Source organism: Acipenser ruthenus, chromosome 26 (assembly GCF_902713425.1).
Source record: "Acipenser ruthenus chromosome 26, fAciRut3.2 maternal haplotype, whole genome shotgun sequence".
Classification (NCBI taxonomy): Eukaryota; Metazoa; Chordata; class Actinopteri; order Acipenseriformes; family Acipenseridae; genus Acipenser; species Acipenser ruthenus.
The window spans coordinates 23670134-23697850 of NC_081214.1; the positions used below are offsets into that span (position 1 = coordinate 23670134).

Below are 27717 nucleotides of genomic sequence, written 5' to 3' on the forward strand. Positions count from 1 at the left end.
TAGGAAAATACCAGGTCGCCATCTGTCAGTCCCTTTCATCTTTATAAAGAACAATTTACTATCTCCCTTTATAACAGGTAAGGGATTTCCCGGGATCTAATATTGATATCTAACTTGCACAACATATTATTTAATAAATGTGATAGATAGACAGATAGATAGATAGATAGATAGATAGATAGATAGATAGATAGATAGATAGATAGATAGATAGATAGATAGATAGAAAACAAACACACTGAGATTAAAATCTCCTTTTGAAGTGTGACCTCAGGCGCCCAAGAGATTTCTTCAGAAACTCAAAACATCCTAGAGCATTCACAGAGCCACGCAAACCAATCAAAGAAACTATGCCTGGCAGCATTAGAGGTACCCACGCTTCCAAACATACAATACAACTCTGAATCAGAGCGAAGCCTGGGAGAATCCGAGAAAGCGCTTTTTAAAGATAATCCTCTATACATGACATGTCCTATAAGTATCTGTGGGTGTCAGTGTCTAGTGTCTCGCTAGCTGTGCAGTGTGGCTCTCTGCGTGGTAGATAATAGGAGTTACTAAAAGGAAAGAAACATGCTAGAAGATTTTGAAAGATGCAGTCTGTTTTTTTTTTTTTTTTTTTCTAAAATGAAATCTAACTTAGAAAACCGGTCTGAAACCAGTTTGGGGTCTTTAAATACCCTCTCAAGTTGTGTTCTAGTTGGGTGATATTAACAGGTGTTCATTTAGTTTCAGAGTTAAATAAAATAACAATGATGCAAATTTATATCTAACCGGGGAAAAAAAAAAATCTGAATTGTTATGTAACTTCTTATACATGAAAACACTTGAATCCATTCCAGAAGCTCCAGTCCGGGTATCGGTTACACGCTGTACTGTAGGCCAGGGTGGAATCCGTTCCTGTAATTTCCATGTCTGGAATTCTGGTTGGCCGGCTTGGCTTGGTCTTTGTCCAAAGCCTGTGCGTGATCTCGGAAGCTTGCCTGGGTGGTTTTAGAAACGGGGACCTCGCGGAGAAGACAAACCACGCTAACGCACAGTCCTCCGGAGCAAAGCGACCAACTCAGCCCTGTCTCCCAGCCGGGCACACATCGAAAGCAGCTAAAATTGAACTTTCGTGGCTTCTCCATTGCTCTTTTAATATTGTCCTACAAGCTATTTTTTTTGTTGACATTAATCAACTTGGCAGACTTTTTTTTTTTCTTGAAGATAATCAAAGCAATCCTTTTTATAAAAAACTTTTTTTTAACACAAACTTTTTAAATCAATTCTCTCTCTCTTATTTTTTAAAGGAGAACTTTGATTTTGAAGTCGTCTTGAAAAAAAAAACAGAAGGAAAAAATATTTTATTTGAAGAAATACTAAAGAGAAAAAAAAACGTAATATTGATGGTGGTTTGTCTTTTTTTCTTTCTTTTTTTTTTTTTGCAAACACCAGACAGTAAATCTCCGATTCCAAAACGAGGGCCCCGGACGGACTGTGCGTTTGGGAAAGTCTATAGCACAACACAGCAAACTATCAAAAACCGCTGCACAGCTTTTGCAGTTGTGAAAAAGTTGAACTAGTGTTTTAATCGATTCTCTTTTAGGTCCTACATTTTTTAATTGTCCTCACACTATGGCTGGGATCAACGTGCTGTCTCTGGTTTGGGCTTCTGCTGTGCTTTTGGTTGCGGTGCGTGCAGAACTGAAGACCAGAACCTGCACCGAAGTGAGGCTCGCGTACGGGTCCAAGGGTTTTAATCACAATGACGTACCACACCAAGGAGTGAACGGTGAGTCCCTTTTAAAATGCATCTGAGCGATACTGCTCTTAAAACTTTCAAACCGGCTATATACCAAAAGGTGGCTTAGAAAAGGGGAAACATACAGCAAGTCCTGCTATTTAAATGTACAGTAAAAACACATTTCTAGTGGATGCACTCCGACTGTCTCCAAAACAAAGCGGAAAAAAGTGTGTACAGTACTAGGCTCGTGTATCTGTACTGAGCTGAATGTTTTTGTTGTATTGTTTAAAATCATATCGTGTTAGATCTACAACAAACCAAACACCCACTCTGGTTTATCCCAGTAAAACGTGTTAGCGTTATGCACAGACATCCAAGAAGCTGCAACTTACACATTTAAAAATACAAATCAACACAGCCCAATGATATGCGCGTATGAAAATCGTTACGCCGTGAAATGATTTTTAGGGAATACAAAAAATGAAATTTTCAGCTTCTTGGTGAGCCGACGAGTGTGTTTGTGTCTATTTGTGTTTGTAACACATTTAGAAGTTGACTGTGCGCGTCCCACGCGAGTCGTGGAAACTCCAGGGGAAGTGTGATAAAGTTGTTGTGTTAATTGTTCGGTATACAGTGCAAAGCATTGTAGCCACACGGGTTAATGTTTTCTAAGATGTTAACTTTGAGAGACTTGCTACACTGATGCCGTGTATTAATAATATACCACTCCCACGGCACAGAAGAGAAATTAACACGAACCACTTTTGATTCATTTATTACATGCATCTCCTGTGAAATGCAGATGGTGATCTGCCTGTATTTCTTTCGAGTTGTATAAGTATACACGGTCTGTGTTTTCTGTGTTCAGATCAGGAGTTTACTTTTTGGATAAATTGCCTCGATCACTGGAAAAATGAACATTCCTAATCCAGCCACCTTTATTCCCGTGTGATATATAGTCCTGTACCTACTGTCTTACTCGGCTTGTAAATTCAGATTGATTCGGGTCTGGGGTTCAGATCAGAGAGACCCGCAATTGTTGGAGGATGGCGAGGTGGCGTTACTCACTCGGGGTTAGTTAATGTGTATGCAATTAGTGAATTGAGCGCACTGTAGGAGATTTTTAACTTTGCTTTGTTCTCGTTAATGGTCATGTAAATGAGGAGATTTAATCTTGGGGGGGCTCTCAGATGGCCCCTCTGTTTTTAGCGTCAGGCAAGGTGTGAAGTATAAATCTATTGTTAGTGCTTTAGTTTCTCTTATTGTGGATTATTTGTTAGGAATTCGGATTTTGGCTTCGGTAATTACTGGCCCCCGCTCTCGGGGAGCCGAGGGGGGCTCAAACAGTACAGTATACTATATCTTTATTTTAAACTAGAAGGGGGGGAGGATGGGGTGCATCTTGTGTAAGGAAAGGTGGACTGCCTGCACGGTTCCTCAATGGCCTTATTCACACAGGAGTCGCTGAGCCTGGGGTCGCGTTTTTCGTTAAAAACACTTTCGAGGGTTTCCAGTACTGCAAGCCCGCATACAAGTTCAAAGCTGGCTTTTTCACTTTTTTTAAAAAGAAACACACACACACACACACACACAAATAAGTAGATATTATAAGGAACATGTTTTGAGCATAATTATTATTATTTTTTTTTAAATAAAACTGGGAACTTTGTACGCTGAGGATCTAACGTATTCCAACTTTAATTCTAAATATAAGCCCCCTAAAAGTGATTTACAAATGTCAGCGTTATCATTTCACACACACCATGTATGCGGTATAATTAAACTGGATATTTTTTTTTTTTACTGTACCTTTGTTTTTTTTTCAATACCTGTAAGATCTAACAGAAGCGGTGACGTTATGACGAAGAGGCTGCCTTAGGCTACGTGTTACTGTGTTGTACAATGTTAATTTAAACACCTAAGCGGTGCGCGTTTCATTCGCGAACGAAAGGCTGGTTTCACTGTGTTTAAGAGGTCCAGTCAACCGGCAGCGGCTCATCCCGTTCTGTCACGAGTTTCATAGGAAACTGAACGGCTCGCTTACTTAACACACCCAATGCAAACGGGCTTGTGGGTGTTCCAAGTGGAAGTATTTATACTATTTGTGTAATGCAGTGAGGGACTGAGAGTGTAGCCTACTGGTCACAGTGAGGGACTGGGAGGCAGGTGCTGTAGCCTACTGGTTACAGTGAGGGACTGGGAGGCAGGCGATGTGGGCCAGTGATTTAGAGTGAAATCCTCTGGAAGGGAGTCTGGCATGAGGCAGTGTGTTGTACAGCTCATTTGTGAGGGTCTGGGGAGGAGGCAGGTTGACTTGGTGTTTGGCTGCGTGGACTGGGAGGGAGGCAGTGGATGTTTTGTGTTTTAAAACCCTCTGCGATGGCTCATCTTGAATACAATGGCTCCCTGTTTGCAGGACCCAACAGCAAGGTAATTACAGCAGACAATCACTTAACAACAAGTGCATTTTGAAACAAGGGCGTCAGGCTGGACAGAGGTTCTTTATCAGGATCTCTTCTCTAAGGAAATGATGCTTTCCTGTTTCTGACTGAGTGAATCAGTTCCAGAGAGGTGGATGATGATGGGGCAAAGCTTGAGAAACACAAAGATTTATGAGGCATATCTCCGCCTGGCAGATAGTAAACCAGGAGTGGATCAAACTGCAATGGAATTGGGTCTTAGTTCTGTCCCTGGAACTAGAGAGACCTAGAGGTCCACACAGGCTCCTGTGGGGGGTGTGACGTCGGCTCTTCAAATTGTTTTCCACCTCCTCTGTTTATATCCTGTCTTGCATTTCTCAGACTGTTTGCTGGCTTTTATTTTGTAATCACCCGGTTGGTGGTGCCAAGCCCGCCTTGCTCTGGTCACAGATGCCCAGGAAGCTGATGCAAACAGCCATTTCCTCCACGGAGATGCTGATTAGCTTCGGGGAACCCGAGGAGCTGCTTCAACTCAACTGCGTCCGAGGGAATTGGGGGGGGGGGGGGGGCTGGCTGGGTGCACGGTCGGTACCCCACCCAGTACCCCACCTTCCTGGGCACTAGATTCTGTCATTGCCCTTGTGCGTGACCATGGGGACTAGTTCATTCTGCTGGAGTCCCTGTAATGCAGAATAGTTTAGTCTTGCGTATCGCAAAGCATGTGGAGAGTTGCAGGATATAAAACATTGCAGCGTGCAGCAGGATTAGGGACGGGAAACTGGTCCTGGAGGGCTAGTCCACTTATTCAGGTATAGCTGGTATCTGGAATAGCTGGCGACTTTGGCAGCTGGACGGAGGACGAACTGGTTCAATTAAACGGATAAGGACTCAGTTGGCACACACAAGCCCAGCGTTGCCAGTTGCAATAGACAGTATCAACACATGCTTGCGTTAGTATCGGTATCATTGTTTTGTAGTTGGATGTTAGGTTTAATACACACTGAACATACTGAAGCCTGCCTGGATAATTCTTCCGATGGAGACGAGCTGGGGTCTTGCTGTGCTGCATGTGGTTTGCGGGGTGGGCATAGTGTTCCTCTAGCTGCGTGGTTTTTGCTCGTTCTGGGAGTATTTGGATGGAACTGGCGGCACCCAGAGCCACAAGAGATTTCCCAGCCAGTCGGTGATGTCTCCAGAGCGCTTTCAGGAACGTTGTAATTGCTGCACAGCTCCATGCGAATAACAGAGATTAAAGCACATCCCTGCTATTAGAGCCTCTGCTGGATAAGGTGCAAGCACAGCTGCACTGCCAGTTTCTCCAGGGTCTTTGCTTTGGATTACTGACATTAGTACTGAAGTGGCATTCTAGCTGCTAGTAAACACTTTAGCTATCCTGTAAATCCCCCTCTTGCCGCCAGAAAAAAAAAAAACTTGCTGAGCTTTGGTTGTGTCTCTCGTTCATGTCCTCCCTCTCTTTCTCTTGCTGTCGTCCCTCTTTCTCTTTCCTCTCCCCTGCTGTTGCCTGTCTCGCTCTCTCCCCCTCCTCTCTCTCGACAGTGTCTTTTATTTCCCTGTCTCAATGACCCAGCGCTCTCCATTCTCCCAGCGAACAATGGAGGTGCCCCTTTTAGCCACATTCCTGCGCGGACCACCAAGGACCTCTCTCTCTCTCTCTCTCTCTCTTTCTCGCAGCGCCAGCCCCGCTCAACGTGCAACAATACCCAGCGCTGCTGGGACTGTGTCTCAGAAACGCAAGAGTGTTCAGGGAAAGAGCATTCATGGGAGGCTAGGAAACGCACGCACACACACACTATATAGATCTGAGGAATGGCATTGCAAATGGACTCCTTAAAATAGAAAGCAGTTGAAGGTTAAACATTTAGAATACTGCTTTACTGTTCACTAGATGTCAGTCATGCATGTAGAATATGAGGCCGTCGTGTTTATGCAGTTGTATTCAGAAAATATTCCATGGAAGATGCATACATGTTGATGGGATCTCTTTGTATGCAAATGCACACCCCTCGCTCGCTCGCTCGCTCTGACACAGAGACACACACACAGGCAGAGCCAGTCAGGCTGGGGTGAATACCTTGGCCCTCTGCAATAAAGGGCTGCCAATCTTCAGTATCTCCACGCACTCCAAATATGCATTCATTACTCACTCCAGCAGCACGCCCTCAGACTAATTTACAACATCTGAGCTCTCGACACTGTGTGCTGCTTTAGCAGCCCCCTGCTTGAGAGTGAATACGTCTGTCCTGCTGGAATGAGGGTCTGGAGGGTGGATAGAGAGAGAGACGTGTCCCATTGTGAGTGAGAGCCTGCTTTTACACGTGTACCAGCCGAACTGTCTTAAACTGTCGGTTTAAATAGAACTCCGCACACCTGCCTCTGGAATGGTGTGATAACCCTCCACACTGACACTGTGCTTCACTGCTGGTTAGTTTCAACCTGCTGTAACTAGTCAGTCAGTAATACGAACCTGATGCAGGGGATTGTGTGGGGGGGGTGGGTTTTCATATTTCAGTTGTGCAACGTAACCAGAGTTGAGAAATTCAGCTCTGGCAACCAGGAGCGCCAGACAGCCGCCAGACCAGAGAGAATGGAAATCTCCCTGAGCGAGGCGGCTGTGTGATTGAAGCACGAAGCAGCCTTTACCTGACCACCTCTGCTGGGACTCCAGTCCCAGGGGAGCTTGAAAGGCTCAAGCGACCGGACACCTTCCAGAGAGCTCCTTTTAAACCATGCTGCAGACCTGGGGCTTGTGAAGGACTGACTAGCTCTGCGTTCGTGCAGCTGAATGTGTCATGACATAGAAAAGGAACTTCTGAGAAATAACTTGGTTGCTGTTGGGAGCAGTTCAAATAGTTTTTGGCGGTTTGGAGTTCTGATTCAGCGCTATGGGAGTGTGGTAACACAAGTTTCATCCCACACACAAACAAATCCTTTACAGGTCAAGCATCCTACTTTAAGCACTGGAAGTAAGTAAGCTACACAAACTGTGTCCCGCGCCCGTAATGGCTGGCTTGGCGAGGTGCATTACAAGTCTGTAATTGGAGCCGGCTGCATGAGATGCTGTTCAGCAGAAGACATGCTGGGTTTGTTGTGTCTGATAACAGCAGTAAAACCAAAACTCTGCATCGTGGATTGTGCAGTACAGAGCTAAATACTGTACACTGGTACAGAATCCTTCATCCTGCTGAGTCATGACGATCTGCATGTGGTTATCAAATTCAATTAGCTTTTATTTATTTGTTAGTGAAGTCGTTAGTGTGGGAAAGTTGAGGAACAGTAACTTAACCTCCCACCCTTTTGCTGTGCAGTCTGTCTGTGAGATGTGATAAAGGGTTCAAGTTCTCAGCACTTGCTTGCTGTTGCATTGCATAGCTCTTAAGTTCCAAATATATTCTAGATGTCGATATAATTGCACGTTTCATATGAGTAGTAATTATGTAAACCGACACGTTGCTTGTTTTAAGTGGATGTTTTTGAGTTGTAGTTTCTGTGTGTAATAATGGGTCTGTTTATTACTGGCTTTTTATTTTCTTAGTCTCCTCCTCCTTCCCTCTTGCTCTCTCCCTCATCCTCTCTTCTCTCTCGTTTCTCCCCCTGCGTTTTCTCACTGTCTCCACAGACGTGCTGTGCTCCGATGCACCGTACCTGTGCTGGCTTGTCAAACAGCCAAGTTAAGAAAACAAACCCTGGATCTCTCTCTCTCACTCTCCTGAAAGCCGCTGCGCAGGGTGCCGCTGCACGCATTTCATTTGAGATGTGACTCCCGATAGCGAGGAGTCATTTCAGCACAGACATGATGGTGATGAGGTTGATATGAACAGAATCAACTTCCCTCGGATCTGTCGGCACCTCTTTTAAACATTAAAGCTTCAGTCCTGTGTATTTAAAAAAAAAAAAAACATTCAGCAAGATTGAGCTGGCTTTTGTAAGGGGGGGGGGGGGGTTAAATGGCTCCCAGGATATGACAAGAGAGCCTCCCTCTGTCAACTGCACTTGAGTATGTTGTAAGAGTAATACACAGTGTGCTTTTTCAGGTGAGCTGTACACTTCTCTGTCCAGACTGACTTCGAGTGTGGGATCTTGAGCCTGTGACCAGGGGAGATCCTGGCTGCTTTGAAGCTTGGTTAGACCACAGCGTTCTGGGCCAACCACCCTCTCCTGTCCAAGCCCCCGATTTCAGGAATAGTGCAGCGTTGTGAAGTGAGCTGTGTGGGAAAGAAGCTCGCCCAGGCTTCTCTGTGACTCCAGGCCCCCCAATAGGGAGTTTTCTTTGGCAAAGCGTTAGTTCAAGAATGCAGACTTGTTGCCAGGATGAATAACCATTGCATTTCAGACCGGTGCCTGTCACATTATTACCTATTGTCATAATAATTGTAATTCGAGGCTGGTTCCCTTCCCAACACAATCCCAGTTCTCTCTCTCTCTCTCTCTCTCTCTCTCTCTCTCTCTCTTTTTTCTTTCTTTCTGTGCTGCTGAAGGGTGCAGGAGGAAGTCGGGTGTGGAAGGTGGACATCTTGACGTAGTTTGAACCATTCCAGCTTTTATAGTTCCACCTGAGATTCATTAGACAAACTAGAGAAGTCCATCAACTTCCTAGAAAAAGCAGTAACGTCCGGGACAGCTTTGGAGCGGTCATTTTTCTTGCTCACCCTGCACATTTAAGGGGAATCACTTCATATCGAAATGTGTGCTGGACACTGTGCCCCCTGCACCCTACTGTTGCTCCTAAATTTGTCATGATCTGATCATAAAAGCTCCTGCCAGGTTGCGATTTTTCTGTTGGTTCATTTTTGTTCCGAGACCCGCGATGACTGTTTCACTTTGGAATGTTGGTAAATGGAGTGTCTTGATTGGCTGAGAGGCACTTAATGATTTGTAATAAGCAGGGTCACAGTACAAAGAAAGAGGGGGTGGGTGTGCTGCCGCCAAATGGCTGTGTGTGTAATCAGTGGGTGTGATCCAGTCTCGCACTGCTTAGGAATGAGCAGGGTGCTGGAGTTAAACCAACACGTATTCTACCCAGATGTGATGACATCTATATGACTCCTAATCTTTACAGCGTCTTGTGCTGTTAAATGTTTTTTTCCCCCCATGTAGATCATATTATCTGGCTTACAAAATTCTGAGCAGTTCTCATTGGGGGTGGAAAAATATGCATGCTAATCCCTGCAGAACCCAGAATGGTTTGGATCCCCACTATCCACCCCTCCCAGTTTAAATCACTCCCATCTGGAGCTGATGTCAGCCTCCAAAGGCTTGGTACGACTCTGCCTGCTGATTAGATAAACACAGGGCTGTCAGTCCAGCACCTTTGAAAATCAAATCCCACATCCTTGCAAAATAAATACAGACAGGGAAGATTCAACATGTAGTTTATGTAGACGTCCTTCCCTACCCTGGCAATGGATGAATGAATCTCCGAGTGTGCCACAGTACTGTGATTAGTGAGATGCATACATACATACCAAAGACAAGGTTCCAGAACCACTATGTAACTGTTTCAGCACTGCATTAAATTCCATTCAGCGGTAAACGCACACGGCCCCCGGACATGGTGTTTGTTGCAGTTCCCAGCAGCAGTGTTAATGTTTGCCGTGGCTGAGCGATCAGGGATTGCCTCAGACTCTCTCCCTGGGATTTGTGGCCCGGAGCCCAGCGATAGACACTGTTTTATGTTTAACTTCTAAACAGGCCTTGCTGCTCCAGCCAGACAGCTCGGAGTGGCGGTGGAACTTGTGGCATCTGTGAGCGTGTGTAGCTCTGTGTGTGTGCGTGTGCAGCTCTGTGTGTGTTTGTGTGTGTGTGATTTTCCTTGCTGTGCAGTTATGGAGGTGTGCGCGCAAAACTATATCTTTCCAAATATCTGCACAATAGATAGGAATAGCGAATGCCTTCCCAGGTTGTGATGCTGATGAAGGAAGGAGATGATAGTGCTTGTTTACTTGACTCATGTCTTGCTTCACATTCTTTGATTTATTGCTAATCGTGGACTACCCAGTGTTAACATGGGCAAGGTAAAAACTACAGCAAGCACCTAGGTTCAGAATTAGTGGAGCCACCCTGGACCCACGTAACCTGGATATCCTGGTATCTGATCTCTGGACAGACCCTCTTATCAACCTCCTGAAAATAGATTGAATGCCTAACGTGGCATTTCCTGCTTTCCCAGCTGGTGTTGGAGTCGGATTCTGGAAAAACGCTTTCTGTTTTCAATCTATTTTGGGCGTGTTTTAACTCTTATTCCCGAATGCATATCCGAAGTACAGTAAGAAAGTTCACTTTGAATTTTGTAGTTTTTTGCGACATTTCCACTCCTTTCACCTGGATTGGAACTCCAGGATTTAAATTTGAGAAAATGTTTTGCAGATTACACGTGATTTGCAAATAATCCCCAAACTATAAATTTATACCAGGGTGGAAATAAGACTCCTATTGCATAGCAGTTTGATCCATTCCTTATTTCCATCCCAGCTCTACAAGAATAAACACATAATTCAAACCAAACTTTTTTTCCCCTCTCTCTCTATTTCACAGACACACAATGACAATAAGACCCACCATATCAATAAACTTCCAGTCCAGATCAGTGCTGCTCCTTGTCTGTGAGCCCATACTTGCCCCACGCTGTTCTGCAGTGGCATCATATTGCTGTCCCTGTTGTCTTTCCATCCCTGCCATGTGTGCAGTTACTGTCTGTCGGGGGCGCTTGAGTCCTGGGAAGGTGTCATGAGTTTTGAGGGGTGCTGAAAAGCTTGTTTCCGTTGACAGACACAGTGCAGCGGGGGGGGGCGGGGATTTCCTCCTTGTTAGGAGGGAAGTTTCTTTCTCGAACCGTTTCCTGGAGCTCTTCTGGCAGGAATAATAAAAAGTCAAATAAGCAGTGCTGATTCTGCAGCGCCAGTCCGAGGCCAGGACACCTCGGCTGGCAGCTCTGCCAGTCTCGCCTTCCTGCCAGAGCTGGAGAGTGAGGAGGTGTTGACAGCCACCCGCCGTTTCAGGAAAGGAGAGCTGTCCCAATCAGTGACTCTTTGGTTTCCTTAATTATTGCGAGAGGACCTGCAGCCGCCTGCTAAATCTGCCTCGTACTGTAAGCGACGGCCGCTTTGGCAGCCAGTGTGTGTGTGTTCATTTTACAGAGCCGGTGCTGTGCGGTGATTAGGAGAGAGGCAGTGTAACCAGGAGCTACTCTCAGCAATAACCTGCTAAAAACGTTGTGTAGTGTGAAGCATAGCTTGTGTGTGTGTGCTGGATGTGTTGTGTGTTTGCACTTCAGTGTTCGAGTGGAGAGAGAGAGAGAGAATTGCCCTCGTCTTTACTGTTTGCGTGGGAGTGCAGCTGCTGTGAAGGTTTTCTGTTTGACATCTCGAAGATGTCGTTTGTTTATTATGGGGTCTCTGTTTTGTTGCTGTAGTAACAATACTGATTCGGCAGACCAGGGGAGAGCCAAACCAAGCAGGGCTGCTGGGAGTTCATCCATCTCTCTCACTGTGGGCCTAGGGGAGCGAGAGAGGTGTACATGGTTACTGTTACTTTATTTATTTATATTCTCCTTTTAAGAGGGTCCCTTATGTATTTTCAATAAACCTAACTTTGTTTCTTTTTTGCTAGTGTGATTTAGAAGCAGTGTGGTGAGAGTGGTGGGTCTTGTCTTTGGAGCTGAGAGACTGGGAGTAGAGGAAGCAGTGTTGCCCTAGTTCTTAGAGCTGGGGCAGGTCAGACAGCGTGGCCTTGGCCTGATGGATGAGAGCACAGTTTAACTTGACAAATTGATCTTTATTGGTGCCGTACATCCTGCTTAGAGGGCTGGGAGGAGAGTTTGGGAGGGAGAGCAGGCAGATAAAGGGCTGGAACCTTGTTGGTCAGACATTTTGAATTCCTGAGGTTGGTTTCCTGTGAGCTGCAGTGGTGCTTGAAGAAAGAACTCTGATCAAATTCCAGAGAGGGTGGGGGAGGGAGGAGAGGAGGGGGTCCATGCATCTTCTGAGATCACACTCCAGAGGAGAGGAGAGGGTCCATGCATCCTCTCTGTGAGATCACACTTGTTTCTAACCCCAACTAGTTTGAAAAGAATAGGAGCTGGTGAGGGTAGTGAGACTTTGGGGTGGGGTGCTGCTCAATGTTATCTGTAAAAAGCACACAATGGATGGGCATGTTAACTGTTTTATTACTTTATTCATTACAACGCACTGATACTGCTGCTATGACATTTATTGGTGTGTATGTATATTCAAAGGATGCTAGAATGCAGCTCATTGTGGAATTTGAATGTTTGTGTGTGTTTTTTGTTTTTTTTTATACCCGTGACAGATCTGAAACGATCTCTTGGGTAGAAGCAGAACACATTTGTTTTGCAGTTGGAAGTCATGTGAGTGAGAGGGAGGGGGAGGGAGGACTCTTGCACCACCTGAAGAACACGCTGTGTGATCAGTCAACGCCCATGTTGAGACTGGACCGCACTGTGTAACAGTAGGGGTTTGTACTGGCTGCTGCGTCGTGGCTGAAAACCTTTTCTAGAGCACTTGTGAGCTATTCCAGGTTTCTCCACACACACAGTTAGAGAAGATGGTAATGCATCGTGTTGCTGCTGCTTTTCCACCCAGCATGTCATGCTGTGTTTCCATTGAGCACACGTTCCTTAGACTCCTGCAGGAAAGTCCTACACTTCTCCCTTTCCTGTGCTGCTGTCTTCTAAACCACACTCCTGTTGTGCAGTTGTGAATACTGTTGAGACAGGAGTTTTGAGCCAGTGTGAGCAGTCTGAGATAGTGGTGGAAACAGACCGGCATGGATGAGAGAGAGAGACTGAGAGAGAGAGACTGAGAGACTGAGAGACTGACACGGATGCTTTGCGTTTGAAGGATCTCTGTCTAAACTGTTTATGTCCAGGCGTCCCAAGCTTGTCTGACGGATGACAGAGTGCTCAGCACGCTGTCTAGCGCGAGAGCCTGCGAAGGGAAGCTCTGGTCCAGCAGGACAAATGTTTATTTTAAAGAGATCCTAAGAAAAGCATTGAGCCAGATACTGAAGGACAGCTACGGCAGGACTGGGTCATTGAAACTCCAGCGAGCGGGATCCCTGGTCTGCACAAGCAGATGTAATGCGTTTGCCAGAGGAATTTATATAACTGAGTGTGTGTTGTATTGAAGTCAACATCAACATGAACTGGTTGAGTTTCCCAGAGTAATCAGTCTTGCTTTAATGCAACTTTTTACTGTCGATCTGGTGTTGTGCTGAAGTTGTCTAAGCCTTAATCCTGTGTGGTTTGTATGATTAATGGGTTTAGAAGTTTTAGAGACACTGAATTTTGAAACTAGAAATACCACTGTTAGTAAGGGGGTGGGGTGGGGAGGCAGCGGTAATCAATCTGGGGATTGAACACGTCCTTTTACTGGTGACAAGTGGAAACAAGGTTACTGGTCACAGTGGGAGCCTGGCCTCTCGACCGCTGTCTCGTTTCCTCCGGTAATGGGTCACTCACCCCCCATTCTGGCAATCCGCAGAGAAGCATGAGAGAGGCTGGAACCGGGACTGTCCTAAGAGGGGGGCGGGGGGGGGCTGAGCGTGCCAGACTGTACCAATGGGGGGGTGACCTTTCTGGGACAAGGCACTGTTAACCTTTTGGCTACTGCTTCATGTTGAAGGGAGGGGGGCAGAGGGGATCTCACGCCAGTGGATGCTAAGGGAGGGAGGGGGTGGTAATCCTGACTCAGTACAGAAGGCAATTTGGTCAGACAAGGTTAAGGAAGTGACTAAGTCGTTAGCAATTTAAACCTGGATTGACCGGCACATTCTTCATCCATGCGTGAACACAATGCTGCTGGTAATTGCTGAGGAACAAGTGTTGGGAGAGTTGAGAAGCTCGTGGTTATTGCCCTGGGGCAGGGGGAGGGTAGGTTACTGTTTCTATGCATCCAAGGGCCATTTAATTAGCAGGGGGCTCATTCGCTTGCGCTTTGGAGGCCTGAGTTGGAATCCGTCTTGGATCGTAAGTGAAATGCGTTTGCCGTTCTCCACTTCATTTCACAGCAGTTGAGTTTGGCACGCTGTGTTCCACAGTTTGTCCAGGATTGTTGAGGTGCGTCGCCAGTGTTTTGCAGAAGCTTGCAGAGTTCCCACCTGCTTTCATCCCGGGGAGGCTGGGGGGATTAGAAAGGGTATAGCAAGCTGAAGATAGTTCCTGTATCTGAGGTTTCTTTGAGTGTCAGAGCGTGGCTGGTTGCTGTGGATGGGAGAGAAGGATGTGCCGTTCAGCCCTGATGTCTTATTGAATCTCTCCGCTGTACTATTTATACACAAGGCACAGCTACAGATTATTTTTTTTTTTTTTATAGCGCGTCTGCTTAATATCCCCACAGAGCCTCCTCTACGGTTCAGCTAATTTGCAGTTGCATGGGTCTTGTGGAAAGCAGTTTTAACCCTGCGTGGTCATGTCCCTGAGACCTTGGCACAGAAGGGGGCTAGATTTTTATTGTACAATATAAAATAAATACCAGTGCATGTGAACTGTGCAGCCTGCTCTGCAGCCTTTGCTTGCCGGGTCTGTTAATCATTAGCGTGCAGGCTGGGGAGAGACTGTAATACACAGAGCTGTTGGTTGTTTCTTGGAAGGAATGTTTTATTGCGTTTTGTTTTTGCAGAGTAAAGTTTGCTTCCCCTGCTCTCTGTTCTGTAATAGCAGGGTTAGAGGGCCGAGCCAGCCACATTTCTAAATGGGTCCCTGCTGCGGTTTCTCCTCGTATGTACAAGACGTGACAGCGCTGCGGCTCCAGCGGTGTCCGCCTGCACGGGCTTGTTTGTGCGGACGGACTCTGCTGTGGGGTTTGGCCCCGGTCCAGTCCTGTCCTTGCTGACCGACTCTTTTGCCCCTTCACGCCTGCTCGCAGCCGCCTGCCTCTGCAATTCAAGCTTGCTCTTTTGAAATGCTTTTAATAAGAGATTTCCACTTCTGGTTCACAGGGCTCAGAATAACCCTGCTTTTGCAACTAAGCCCATTTCTGCATAGTGTCCCATATATGGGACGCCTAGTTCTGTGACACCTCCCGACACTTCAATGGTATGCATAACGCTACTGCAGTTGTGTGCCCTAATGCTAAGAGCTATAGAATGAATATTGAGTAACCTGTTTCTCTTCTACAAAGCTAGGCTGTTGAACACAAATCCCAGTTGTTCGTGTAAGAGTGGTGAGGTCACGCAGCATGGACGCACTCGTGCAGTAAAGCTGGCTGTGGTTCTGGAGCTGGAAGCTTTGCAGGAGGCTATCAGGTTGATTGCAGGGCCGCTGAGAGGTTTGTTTCTCACAGAAAAGCCGGGCTCCGCCTGACTGAAAGCCTTCCTAAGCTCTATTCCATTAGCTAAAATAATGGAGACAAAGAATTCCTTTCAGGCAGACGTGGCTGAGGTATTCAAGACACCCCGAGAGGCCAGACAGGGACTGTGCAGCAGGACCTGGGATCCCAGACTGCTCTAGTGTAGATATTCTTAAATCCATGGTTAGCGTTGCATCAGAGGTTAATCTGTGGCACCTCCATACCAGAACACTTCAATACATGTTCTCTGATAAGCCATGCAAAGTACAAGGGAGTCGCTTGTGCTTGTTTTTGTTATTAGAACCACCTTGTTAAAAATGTTGCTAAAATCCCCAGGTTCCAGTAATCAGGGCAGTGAGGGTCTTGCTGTGGTCTGCAGCAGGAGGTTTGCAAACGGTGACGGCTTCAGCACATAGGACTTCAATGGATCACCTGATGGATGTTGGGAGAGTTAGGTTCACACTTCTCCTCGACACAGTAGTTCTAACAAACAGGAGCTGGAGGGTTTTGGAAGTGCGATGTTGTGGTTTGGTTCTCGACAGGAAGGTGATGTTGGGCTTCCTTCTAAACCCTGTCCACAGAAAAAAATGATATCCGCTAGATTCTGAGTATTTGAATGCGCTGGGAGTTTTTCGTAGAATCTTGCTGCACTCTCTGAACTGTGATGCACTCAGTAATGGAATTGAGGTATTTAGTAATTGCTCTTGTGTTGAAGAGAGTAGACGGGACAGTATTGCCAGTACTGTACAGGGTTATTCAGTCAGTGGGGAGTGGTCTGGGCTCCTGTATGAACTTGTCCAGCTCTTTTCTCTTGTTCTTGTTCTCTCATTTAATAAACGTGCAGTTTCAGTTCTCTTCTGTTCTCAAATTCAAACATGTGAACAGTCTTCATTCTCTGGTACAGTTGAATTAGCCCAGCTGAATGTGTAACAATGAAGGAACATTAGACTGTTTTACAGTCCGGTCCATCAGTGCTCGTTTGGTATAGAGTGACAATGGCTCTTCTAAAGGATCCCAATGATTCAGCATTAACAACATGGCTAGGAACCCCGTTCCATACCCTCCCCACTCTGTATAAACAAGTGTCTTCAGCCTGTCTGCAATTCATTTCCAGCTTTGTCCATAAAGTATTGGTTAGGGTTGGCTTCATCAGCTCCTTTAGATATTTTTAAAGACCCCCCCCCAGCTCCTGGTTGTTGTTTGTAATGTGCATGGCCTGTCTGAGTGCTGTGTAACTGTAATGCTGCCCCTCTTCTTGCAGGTGCCCAGTTGAAGGTGTGCCCGCAGGGCTTCACATGCTGCACCCCTGAGATGGAGGAGAAGCTGAGCCAGCAGAGCCGCACTGACCTCCGAGCCCCAGTGACCCAGCTGAGCTCCAACCTGCAGAGCACCTTCACACAGCGCCACCGTCGCTTTGACCGTGAGTCCACTGCCTCTCCCCTCTCTCCCTGTCTCTCAGGGCTGCTAAACCCTGGCACCAAGCCAGGCCCATCAATCTTCAACTGCTTTTAATAGGAGAGATGTAACCAAAAGAGATTTTACATTCCAGTCTCTGTCATTAACCACGAGGGCCACGCTGTCTCCCAGCTCTAACCACGAGAGCCACGCTGTCTCCCAGCTCTAACCACGAGGGCCACGCTGTCTCCCTGCTCTAACCACGAGAGCCACACTGTCTCCCTGCTCTAACCACGAGGGCCACGCTGTCTCCCAGCTCTAACCACGAGGGCCACGCTGTCTCCCAGCTCTAACCACTAGGGCCACGCTGTCTCCCTGCTCTAACCACGAGGGCCACGCTGTCTCCCAGCTCCTCAGCTCTCTCCTGGCTCGTTCTTGTATTCAATCAATACATGAGGCTGGTCTTGGCCAGATGTGAAGTGGAATGTGACGTTGCAGAATGTGCGGCCGCAGCCACTTTCTCTTGCCAGGTCTGTCGTTAACCTCTTGTGTGCTGCAGGGTTATGGCTTTCTTTGGGAGGCCTCCCATTCCACAGCACTTCAGGGTTTATTGCATGTGGTTTACAGACATACCTGGACGTATACATTTACATTTGTTTAAATCTCTGAACCTGAACAAGCAAACCCACTGAACTCCAAAAAAGATTTCCCAGGTTGAATTCACACGCCCACAGCTGACGAAGGCAAGCATCTCTTTCAGCTGCTAAACGCGAAGAGCAAAGAACAAAGAACTTCCAACTGTGTCTCTCTGTGAAACCGAACCTCACAAAACTAACTGAAAGTAATATTGTCCAGGCTGTTTGCTTTTTAAGTCACGAAATGGAAACTCTGTCGTTTTTTTTTTCTTTCTCTTTCTCTCCACTGTTCACCTCTTTTGTACTCCCAGCTTTGTGTCCTTATCTGTGCGGATCAGAGCTCTGCAGCGAGGCACACCTGCAGGGTGGTGCCCCACATCCCTCCCTCCCTCCCTCCCTCCCTCGTGGAGCGTCTCCTGGGAATGGAGGGGCCCCTCTGTGGGACGTGGCTGAGGAGCAGGGTTGAGACTTCAGTTTAACTTGCATGCAATACAATTCATGATTGTGTTCAGAAGTCCCAGAAGATTCCCTAACCAGCAACAGTCCTGGTTGCGTTAACTGCTGAATATCCTGGTCTCGTGCCCCCATCAGGGGGAGATGCCTGCAGAGCAGTGAATCAGTCTGGCATCACCTGCAGTCTGGAACATGGAAAACACAAGGAAACATTGGCAAGAGCTTTCTTTTTATAACCCTTTAAAACTAAGCAGGGATACACACGAAAACTAGCCCCTGCGCTTTCCTTTGGAATAGTTCAATATTTCGCCCCTGTGTTTTAAACCAGTAAAAATGGTGTCCCCTTTTCAGGTTTGACCGTTTTCAAGAGTAGCCCTTGTTTTGGTTCGATGAGGGTGGGGTTATCTGCTTTCAAACTGGAACTCTTTTCAATGACATGTAGACCTCCCTCCTTTTTAAAACTAATGTACAATATATATATATAATATATATATATATATATATATATATATATATATATATATATATATATATATTTTAAACTGTCTTGCACTCGATTGATAGTCTTGAATTTTTTGGGTAAGTTTAGTATTTCTAGCCTGAAGGTGGCTGAGGTGTCTCTCTCATGGGCTCAGCATGTTTGTTCCTGGGCTGCAGAACGACTCTCCGCTGTGCTGTGAAACGAGACTGTGAACGGTGTGAGCACACAGGCTGGGGCGGGAGGAAGTGATAATTGGGTTTGGAGAGGGGAGGGGGGCTTGGCGTGCCCTTCCACATGGTTTAACACCATGAGAGGAGCAGGAGAATTGAAGTGGAATTCCTGCTCTGGAGTCACAGTCCGGCACCTCATATTCTGAGTGTGGAGCTGGGAGTCTCTGCAGCTTTCAAACACATCGGGGTGTGCTTTCTATGTTTAATGTTTGAGAGTTTCGGGTATTCAAGGGACGGTTTCACAAAGCACTTCTAGGGAGCAGTCTGTTAAATCCAGTTTAAAGCAACAGAATAAACTGCAAGAATGTTTCTTCTAAAGACTATTCAAACTGAATTCTACACTACAAAACCATGTGCAGATCTGTCTTTAATATTGTTAAAAACAGGTAGAAAGAAGAGAACTTGCTTTGTGAAACTGAACCTCCACTATTTTCTCTTACTTTCAAGTGGTACAGCTTGAAAGGTAAATCACGTTTCATTTACTCTGAAATGAAAGAAGGGGGAAGCTGAAAAGCTGATTAAACATTGAAAATGCTTATTGTGGGAGTGTGTGCTTCCCCACGAAGGAGTCCAATTAGGATGTGGGGGGACGGGGGACGGGGGACAGAGAGGTAGATGGCATTCCTTAGGATTAAGCTGGGTTATTGTTCCTGCTCCGCTGTGTGGGGAGCAGGCTGAAGCCGCCCTCTCCCTGTCTGGGGTGAGTCGTGAGAGAGAAGGGGGCGGGATTTACAGGTCAGAGGCTACCAACCTAGACATTGGTTTTATTAAATAATCCTATTGAAATTCCCATTGAGGAAGGGAAGGGCGGGGGAGAAGGAATGTGGGCACAAAAATGCCATTTATAGTAGCCAGGCCTACTCACTGGCTGTCCGTTAAGGAGCCTTAAAAAAGAAAGAATGTATAGACAGATCTGTTCTGCCATTCTAGCTTCACATCAAAAGTCCCCTTCGTCACTGCGGTTCTATTGAACGTGGTGTTCTGTGATGTAGAAGCACAAGCAGCCAGACTGGCGCGCTTTGTAACCGCGTTGATTTAATGAGGCGTGTGTTTTGATTTCACTTCGATTCCTTTTCCTAAACCAAACAGAAATTCTTTTTTTCTTCATTCTTCAAAACGGTTGCATGCCCCTGGATGCCAGTTAAATTAAATTAAAACTAATGGGGAGACGGAGCGAAAGGTTACAAGTGTAGTTACATCTACGCAAGTATAACATTGTTGTCATGTGCATTTGATCCGCAGGTTAGAGCAGAAAGCTGGTCTCTCACTGTAACTGTTTCCTCTCCTTGTCACTCATGATAATCCTTTTATGGCTCTTACTGACTTGGCTTTTGCAATAAAGAAGGGTTTTTTTAAAGATCTCTTACATGAACTTCCTCTCGTGTCTCCAGAGTTCTTCAAGGAGCTGCTGGACAACGCGGAGCGCTCCCTGCACGACATGTTCACCCGGACGTACGGAGTCATGTACGTGCAGAACGCAGAGCTCTTCAAGCAGTTCTTCCAGGACCTCAAGCGCTACTACGTGAGCGGGGGGGTGAACCTGGAGCAGATGCTGTCCGAGTTCTGGGCTGGGCTGCTGGAGCGCATGTTCAAGCTGGTCAATGTCCAGTACCATTTCACTGAGGAGTACATGGAGTGTGTCAGCAAGCACACTGAGCAGCTCAAGCCCTTCGGAGACGTGCCTCGCAAGCTCAAACTGCAGGTCACGCGCTCCTTTGTGGCGGCCAGGACTTTCGCACAGGGGCTGGCGGTCATTGGCGACGTGGTCAGCAAAGTGTCCACGGTGAGTTTTTTAAAAATGTCAATATGAACAACGCTTTGCTGTTGCAGTGCACAGTTGGCCTTCCGGGAAGAAATCATGTGACATTGTTACATTTGAACTCCAATTGTTTAATGGTATAGTATAGAAGCCAGTGGAGTCTGAGTTCAAAGGTCACAATGTCACATGATTTCTCAAGACCAGGAAGCAAAACTGCTGGTTAAAGCAATAGAGAAAATGATAATTCTTACAGAACTCACAGCATTCAGAGTGACTGGGGGGGGGGGAGCAATATCTATAGATGAGTGTCTGTTAATTACATTGACAGCTGTATGTCCTTTTAAAGGGCTGACGAAGCAGGCTCGCTCGCTCGCTGTCTGTCACTGTAGCCCGGAGCTGAAACTCCTTATTCTAAAAGAAAACATTTAGCTTGAGAGGATACTCCAAGACCGCGGCCTTTACAGCTTGCAGATGTGGAACTCCTCAAGTTTTCCATTTCTCTTCGTCGAGGGAGGATTAATCAGTGAGAATCTAAACACAGACCCCCACCCCGTCTCTCCAGGGAGCCTCAGGAATCCCTCCATCACTGGGGAAGCTATTTCCCCCTTGTGCTGAAGGCAGACAGGCAGCGTTGATAGACTAGACCGAGTAAACTGTGTTGTCCTCATCCCAAAGTACCATTCTGGAAACCAATCTAGTTCTAATGGGTTAACCTCGTCACTGGTTATCAGCCTATCAATAACTCCACCTCCCCCTTATCAGTTGCAGATTGGGAAACTGCAGCAGGGATGAAATATGTCTGTGCACCAGGCTGTAAGCAAAGCCCAAGCAGCAGAGTTTAAACAAACCAGTCAGACCTAGTGGGAGGGGAGGGGAGCTCCCCGCTTGTTTGATCAGGTGAGACGTGTCCAGTTATCGGGGGCACTGATGTGTACAGATCGTACAGGCGCTGTTTATTCCAGAGTCCAGGGTCCACTCTCTGGCTGGGATCAGGGTCACCCTTGTTGAGTTTCATGTGCTTGATAGCAGCTTGCACTGCAGCAAAACTTGAAGCTAATATTGGGGGGGGAAAAAAAAGTCAACCTAAGTTGGTAATACCAAAAAATGTATAGCTGCTTCAGCTGACACATCACCTCAAGCTATTGAACTTAAACAGCTTGATTTGAAGTGAACGGCGTGCATTCAGAAACTGTGGTGTAGTCGGACCGAACGCAGTGTTGAGGTCGATTTAAAACAGCAATGCAAAAGACTGGGATTGGGATGCGAGGCTGGCGGAGGCCAAGTTGTGCCTGAAATGTTTTCTAGAAGCCATGTCTCCGTGTGAAAAGGATGGGTCTTTCGGAATGGAAGGGATGCTCAACTAACCCCTCTCTCTTGCTGCGCTGCCCCCTACAGGTGAACGCATCTCCGGACTGCGTGAGAGCTGCCATGAAGATGATGTACTGTCCCTACTGCAGCGGGCAGGTGGCACTCAAGCCCTGCCCCAATTACTGCCTCAACGTGATGAAGGGCTGCCTCGCGAACCAGGCCGACATGGACACGGAGTGGAACAACGTCATGGGTGCGTTAGCGCCGCCTGCTGGGCGCAGTGTGAAGTCTGTGCGCTGTTGTTTGGGGTGTGTCCTCTTAGGTCTGGAAGCTTCATGGTCATTAAGCGGTGCTGTTTTGTGTGTGTTGTTGCATGCAGTTCTAACGTACCTCGTACGCATTGCCAACTTGCTGGGCTACAAGCATGTAGTTTTGAATGGTGAAGGCCACAGCGCAAACATCGCTCACAACTGTATACAAATTCACATCAATCCAATCCGCTTTCATAGCGTGGGAACTTAAACAACAAACCTGTGAGTGCTGCGTGTGTTTTGAGATGCTCCTTTTAAAACCTGTATGTAAAGCTTGTGGAACATCAATAGCGGGCAGCACATTTGGAGAATTTACACCCCCCCCCCCCCCCCCATCCCCCCTTAACCAAAAAATAAGGGTTCAGTCAGACCCCCTGCCTTCCCACCCCATCAAGAAAAGAAAAAGAAAAAATCTGAATTCCTGACAGGCCGTCTCTGCTGGAGGCCTGAATGTGTTCTGTGTGTCGGCTCTGAAAGCCAGCCTCGCATTCCTGAGCACAGCGCCTCACAAAGCATCTGCAGCCAGAGCAACAGCCCTCCCCCACTCCCCACTCCCCCCACACAGCTCACTTCTCTTCATGTTACATTTCAAATGGTAGATAGAAAGTGCCTCTTTAACTGCACCCGGTTACACTGCAGAGTCACTGCTCCTCTGGCTTCTTCAGAAATCAGTAATGACTTCAGTGCAGCCGTAGTGCATGAAATGATTCCACACTGTGGTGAAGGGGCTGAAGGTTCACCTTGTTTGGTATCTATTCCCTCGTTCTCTCGGTACTGATAATGAGTTGTATAAGGATTCAAAGCTGTGATGGAGGGGTTAGGGGCTGGCTGATCGTTCTCTCCGCTCTCCAATCTCCCCGCTGCCTGCTTTCTTCCACTCACACTTGAGACTGGGAGCCGGCTGGCCGGCCAGGAGAGTGTTGAACTCGCTGCCAGAAGTTTGATTCACTGAGCCTCTTTTAAAGTGGGCTTAAGACCATACTTGTTGAACCTAGCGTTTTTAAAAGATGCACAGGCGCCTAAATACATTAGAAAATCTTGGTGCTAAATGCAAAAGTCTTCTTTTAAAAGACGTTTTTAAACAGGTTTTAAACAGACGCAAGGCTGGTTAATGCAGCTGGTATCCAGCAGAAGAGCCCAGGCAGAGGACTTGGTGACTCTCTGGCACCTCCTAGTGGTGGAAGGGCCTTTGTGTCGTCAGAAATGAACAGTTGGTTTTGATTTGTCAGTGAGTGGGAAGTCTGACCCTTTTTTTTTTATCTCATGTTCTACTGCTGCCATGGGCAATGTAGGCAAAGTGTTTGTGTGGCAATGCTGGACTGTGAATCTTCAGTCTGTTGAATCTGTACACTGCTACTGACCCATGTCCAGCAGATTACACTGCTCTAACAAGGGTGTCGAATTTTCAAGGGAGTCCCAGCCATTAATAGACAGGAAAGGAGGAAGTTACAAAGCAGACCTGTATAGATTGAACTTGCATTGGTGTGAAGACAGTGGGCTGGTGCCTCTGTGAACGCATCTGACCCACGATTGTGCCCCACAGATGCCATGCTGAACCTGGCAGAGAGACTAGAGGGCCCCTTCAACATTGAGGCTGTGATGGACCCCATTGATGTCAAGATCTCAGATGCCATCATGAACATGCAAGAAAACAGCATGCAGGTCTCCCAGAAGGTGGGGCTGTTTCAGTTGATCTCAATGAAGCGCTCTGAATGCAGCCACTGTTTTCAGATAATCAGAGTAGTTCTTTGTGACGCATGTTTTTTCCAGGACAGTCCCAGCACTGTCTAGAATATCTTTGTTTGTGAAGTCTGTCTGTGGAAACCTGTACCTGTTTTGTCATATTGTGTCTGATGTCATGACAGTGTCTGTCTGCCAGCTCCACAGCATTCTTAATGGTATTAGTCATCCTCTACATCTGTAGCTGTTTGTGTTTCTGTGTGTAGAAACATTCATTTCCTATCCTGGCTAGGATCACGTGAAGGTACATTCCACCTGTTTTGTTTTTTGAAAACATTTCATGTTGTGTCTTCATGTCATGTAAATGCTGTGTTGAGTGGAGCTAGCTTTCTCCCACCCGTATTCAGGCCTGTAGTGTTGAAAGAGTTAACTGTGTCCTGTGTTTGTTGGTTCTCTCTCAGGTGTTCCAGGGGTGTGGGCAGCCCAGGCCTGCTGTTCCAGATCGCGTCTCGCGCTCGGCTCCTGATGGCGGGTTCAATGCCAGGTTCCGCCCCTACAACCCGGAGGAGAGGCCCACTACTGCAGCGGGCACCAGCCTTGACAGACTGGTAAGACTTCTACCCCAATACAGGCTGCGTACCAACTTGATACCCCCTGACATTCGGTTATTCTCAAAGGCCAACACTACCCAGGGGTATCTGCATCTGTCCTCGGGGGCCGGCTAGTGTGATGTGTGTCTCATTTCCAAGAGCTGGTGTTGGATCATCCTGTTTCTGCATCTGCATGTTACAATTAGACCATTTCGAGCTAGGGACAGTTTCTGAAATGTAATCGTCTTGCTTTTCTTTTTAAAATTACATTTCTGAAGGTATTTTCTGATGAGTATCATGCAGCTGGCCATCTTCCATTCTGTGTAAAGCTGCGGTGTGAATTATAATCTTAAGAATTCCTGCAGCAAATCTAAATTAGCAGTCAGGCTTCCAGTCTCTCTATGCATGACTGGACTGGCGCATGGGCTGCTGTGACCCGAGCTTCACAGACACATGATCTTAATTCTCTCCAGCCTGACCTCCCCTCTCACTGTGTGCCCGTGCAGGTCCCTGATGTGAAGAAGCACCTCAAACTGGCAAAGAAGTTCTGGTCCACGCTGCCGGAGAGCGTGTGCGCGGGAGAGCTGATAAGCGCTGGAGACGAGTGCTGGAACGGCACAGCAAAGAGCAGGTAAAATGTTCTTTCAAAGCTTTTGTTTATTCTGATGCACACGTTGCACTGGAGCTTTTAACTTGAGTCTGTTCCTTTTGTAACACAGTTTCTGAACTTGCGCGTGTGTTTTGCAGGTACGATTCTGTGGTGATGGGAAATGGTTTAGCCAACCAGGTGGCCAACCCCGATGTGGAGGTTGACATCACCAAGCCGGACTTGGTGATTCGCCAACAGATAATGGTGCTCCGCCTGATGACCAACAGGCTGAAGAGCGCCCACAACGGCCATGATGTCACCTTCTTTGACATGAGTGAGTGCTGTTCAGATACACCCGCTGCTTTTGATGGCTTTACTGAAATGCCTTTAGGTCATCATTAATCTGGTGTGCTGATTTAAACTTTAAGATTTCACCGTTTGACTGTGCAATTTTACACCTTTTTTTATTATGAGTTTTTAAAAGGTTAAAAGGTTTTTTATTTGTGATGAAAGATTTTTAAAGAATGAAATGCACGCCCAGAAAAAGACTAGGATTCCCGGGTCGGTTATGTGCAACGTAACGCCTACTGATCCTATCTGAAGTTTTGCAAAATGCCCATTTCTTCTCAATGCGGGAGATGCCCATGACGAGCGTTAAGATTGATTCATTTGAGCTGTATAAATGACAAGGTGGTGCTGTTTTGCGTCCTGCCTCTCATTGTGCTGGTTTTGTTCTGTGCCCGCAGGTGAGGATGGCAGCGGGGAGGAGAGTGGCAGCGGGTGCGAGGGCCAGCATTGTACGTCCGATTTCGTCTTCACCCCCACCATCACCAAGATCCCTCCAGTGATCGTGAGATTGGGTGAAGCTTCGGGGGCAGTCAGTCTGCCACTGACCAGCTTTGTCCTGCTGCTGGGAGCTGCAGCTCTGGCCATGCTGGCCTCTCGGAGATAATCTCTCTGGCGGTAGTAGGAGGACTTTGTCAACGCACAGAGACTGTCTTAAAGAACATGGTCAGCACCTGGCCTTTGTTTGTCATCTGGGGACTTGTGCTTTTTTATTTTAGAAACCAATTATTCAACGGACATCAGTGTACAGCTTAGGGCCTCCAACCCAACCACTTTTTTTTTTTTTTTTTTAAACAGCATTTTGTTTTGCCATTCAAAAAATGTAAATAGTCACCCTGTGTGTGAGTGAGTGTGTGTGTGAGAGAGAGAGAGAGAGAATGCATAAATCAGTTTTCAGTTAATGGGTTCCGCCCCTCTCGCCACCACACGTGCCCCCATTGCTTCTGTTAAAATAACTTATTTTGAGGTTTGTGATATTCATAAACCTCCAGTGAGAATCCCTGATATATAATACTAGCAAGAGTTGTGGGTCTGATGGTCCTTTTCTTAAAATAAAATAAATGGGTCTTGATTGTTGCATTGTACATATAGATTAATAGGTCCTGGGGAACTCTGTGTTCATCCCTGATCAGAAACACACCCAGCAGCTTCCTAGTGGTGTTGGTGTGAAGTCTGCAGGCTGAGGTACAGTGTAAGCAAGCAGGGTGCCCAGGATGGGTCACTCAGAAATCGCTTGAACCCCCTGCAGACCGTGCATGCAGGTGATGAGTGTTTGAGGAGCGAGGATTTCATACACAAGTTTGCGTTCAATGCAAACTTGTCCCGTGCTGATGAGAAGTCAGTTGAATATTTTTTTAAGACCAGAGAATCCCGGTCTGTAGGACCGGTGACATTATACCAAGATTTAATGAATGAAACTAAAAAGATACTCGAAGAATGACCTGTGCTTGTGTTCCCCATAGAGACCATGCGCTGCCAGCCAGCTGTGTGTGGGTGTGGGTGCGTGCGTGCGTGTGTGGAAATGTAAAGAATGCACCCCAGCCAAAATTTTCAAGTCCAAACCCATCCCTTTTTTAACTTTTTTTTTTTTTAATAATTAATAGCCAGATATTCACAAGCCTGGAGATTTGAACAAAGCCCTCACTTAGGGGCTACATCTGGCTGTGGCTTTAACAGCAGCTTGCAGTGAATTCTGTTGGTGCTTTCCTTCTCTATGCTTGTTTTTGTATTCACATGAAACGGGGGGCGGACTGACTGCTAAGCTGTTACTGCCAAACTTTTCTCTCCCCTAAAGCTGATGTCATTATTACAAGTCTGTACTGGTGTGTGTTGGGATGGGGGTGTCGGTCCGGATTCTGTCCCGTTGGGGGGTGACTGAGACACAAGGTGGTCAGGATCCCTTGCCCGACCCCTCCACCCGGATCAGGGTCACGACGTCTGGCAGAGAATGAACTGGGTGGGGTTCAAACCCACCTCCCTGAAGGTGCGAGATGTGAGCAGCTGGAAGATTGTAAATAAGGACAGCAATGTTATAAATAATATAGAGGTCTCTGAAAGAGGCAATAACAATCCAATGAAAAGTTTTTTGTACGTATCGGATAACAATGACTGGAGGAGAGATTATAGATATTAAAAAGTGATGAAAGTAAACAAACGTGTCCTAGTCTTGTCAAATTTAAAGACTGCAAATACTTTTTTTTTTTTTTTTCCCCCACTTGGTTTGGAAATAGAAATGAAATAATTTTATAGCTGTATTTTAAAATAACAAAATAATAATTAAAAAAAGATAAATAAATAAATGAACCCAAGCTTCATACAGGTGCTGATTGGATGAGCCTGTTTTTCATACAGGTGCTGATTGGCTGAGCCTGTTTTTCATTCAGGTGCTGATTGGCTGAGCCTGTTTTTCATTCAGGTGCTGATTGGCTGAGCCTGTTTTTCATTCAGGTGCTGATTGGCTGAGCCTGTTTTTC

The 27717-nt window shown here is 46.5% G+C and overlaps 1 protein-coding gene across 1 annotated transcript; it reads left to right on the plus strand.

Annotated features, from left to right (window-relative positions):
• Positions 1–902: 902 nt before the first annotated feature.
• LOC117430229 (glypican-4-like) lies at positions 903–27398 on the plus strand. The gene is made up of 9 exons (XM_034902490.2): positions 903–1771; positions 16729–16887; positions 20053–20444; positions 21816–21981; positions 23583–23713; positions 24181–24327; positions 24816–24940; positions 25057–25232; positions 25645–27398. Exons 1-9 carry the CDS (start codon positions 1615–1617, stop codon positions 25848–25850), a joined length of 1659 nt encoding a protein of 552 aa, XP_034758381.2. The 5' UTR covers positions 903–1614; the 3' UTR covers positions 25851–27398.
• The last annotated feature ends 319 nt before the right edge of the window (positions 27399–27717 follow it).

What these genes read in the sequence shown, in the direction of transcription:
- LOC117430229 (XM_034902490.2), top strand. Translation starts at nt 1,615, where the DNA reads ATGGCTGGGATCAACGTGCTGTCTCTGGTTTGGGCTTCTGCTGTGCTT. An exon ending in GCACCAGCCTTGACAGACTG is followed by an intron (nt 24,328 to 24,815) that starts GTAAGACTTCTA and finishes GTGCCCGTGCAG; the next exon opens with GTCCCTGATGTGAAGAAGCA. An exon ending in AACGGCACAGCAAAGAGCAG is followed by an intron (nt 24,941 to 25,056) that starts GTAAAATGTTCT and finishes TGTGTTTTGCAG; the next exon opens with GTACGATTCTGTGGTGATGG.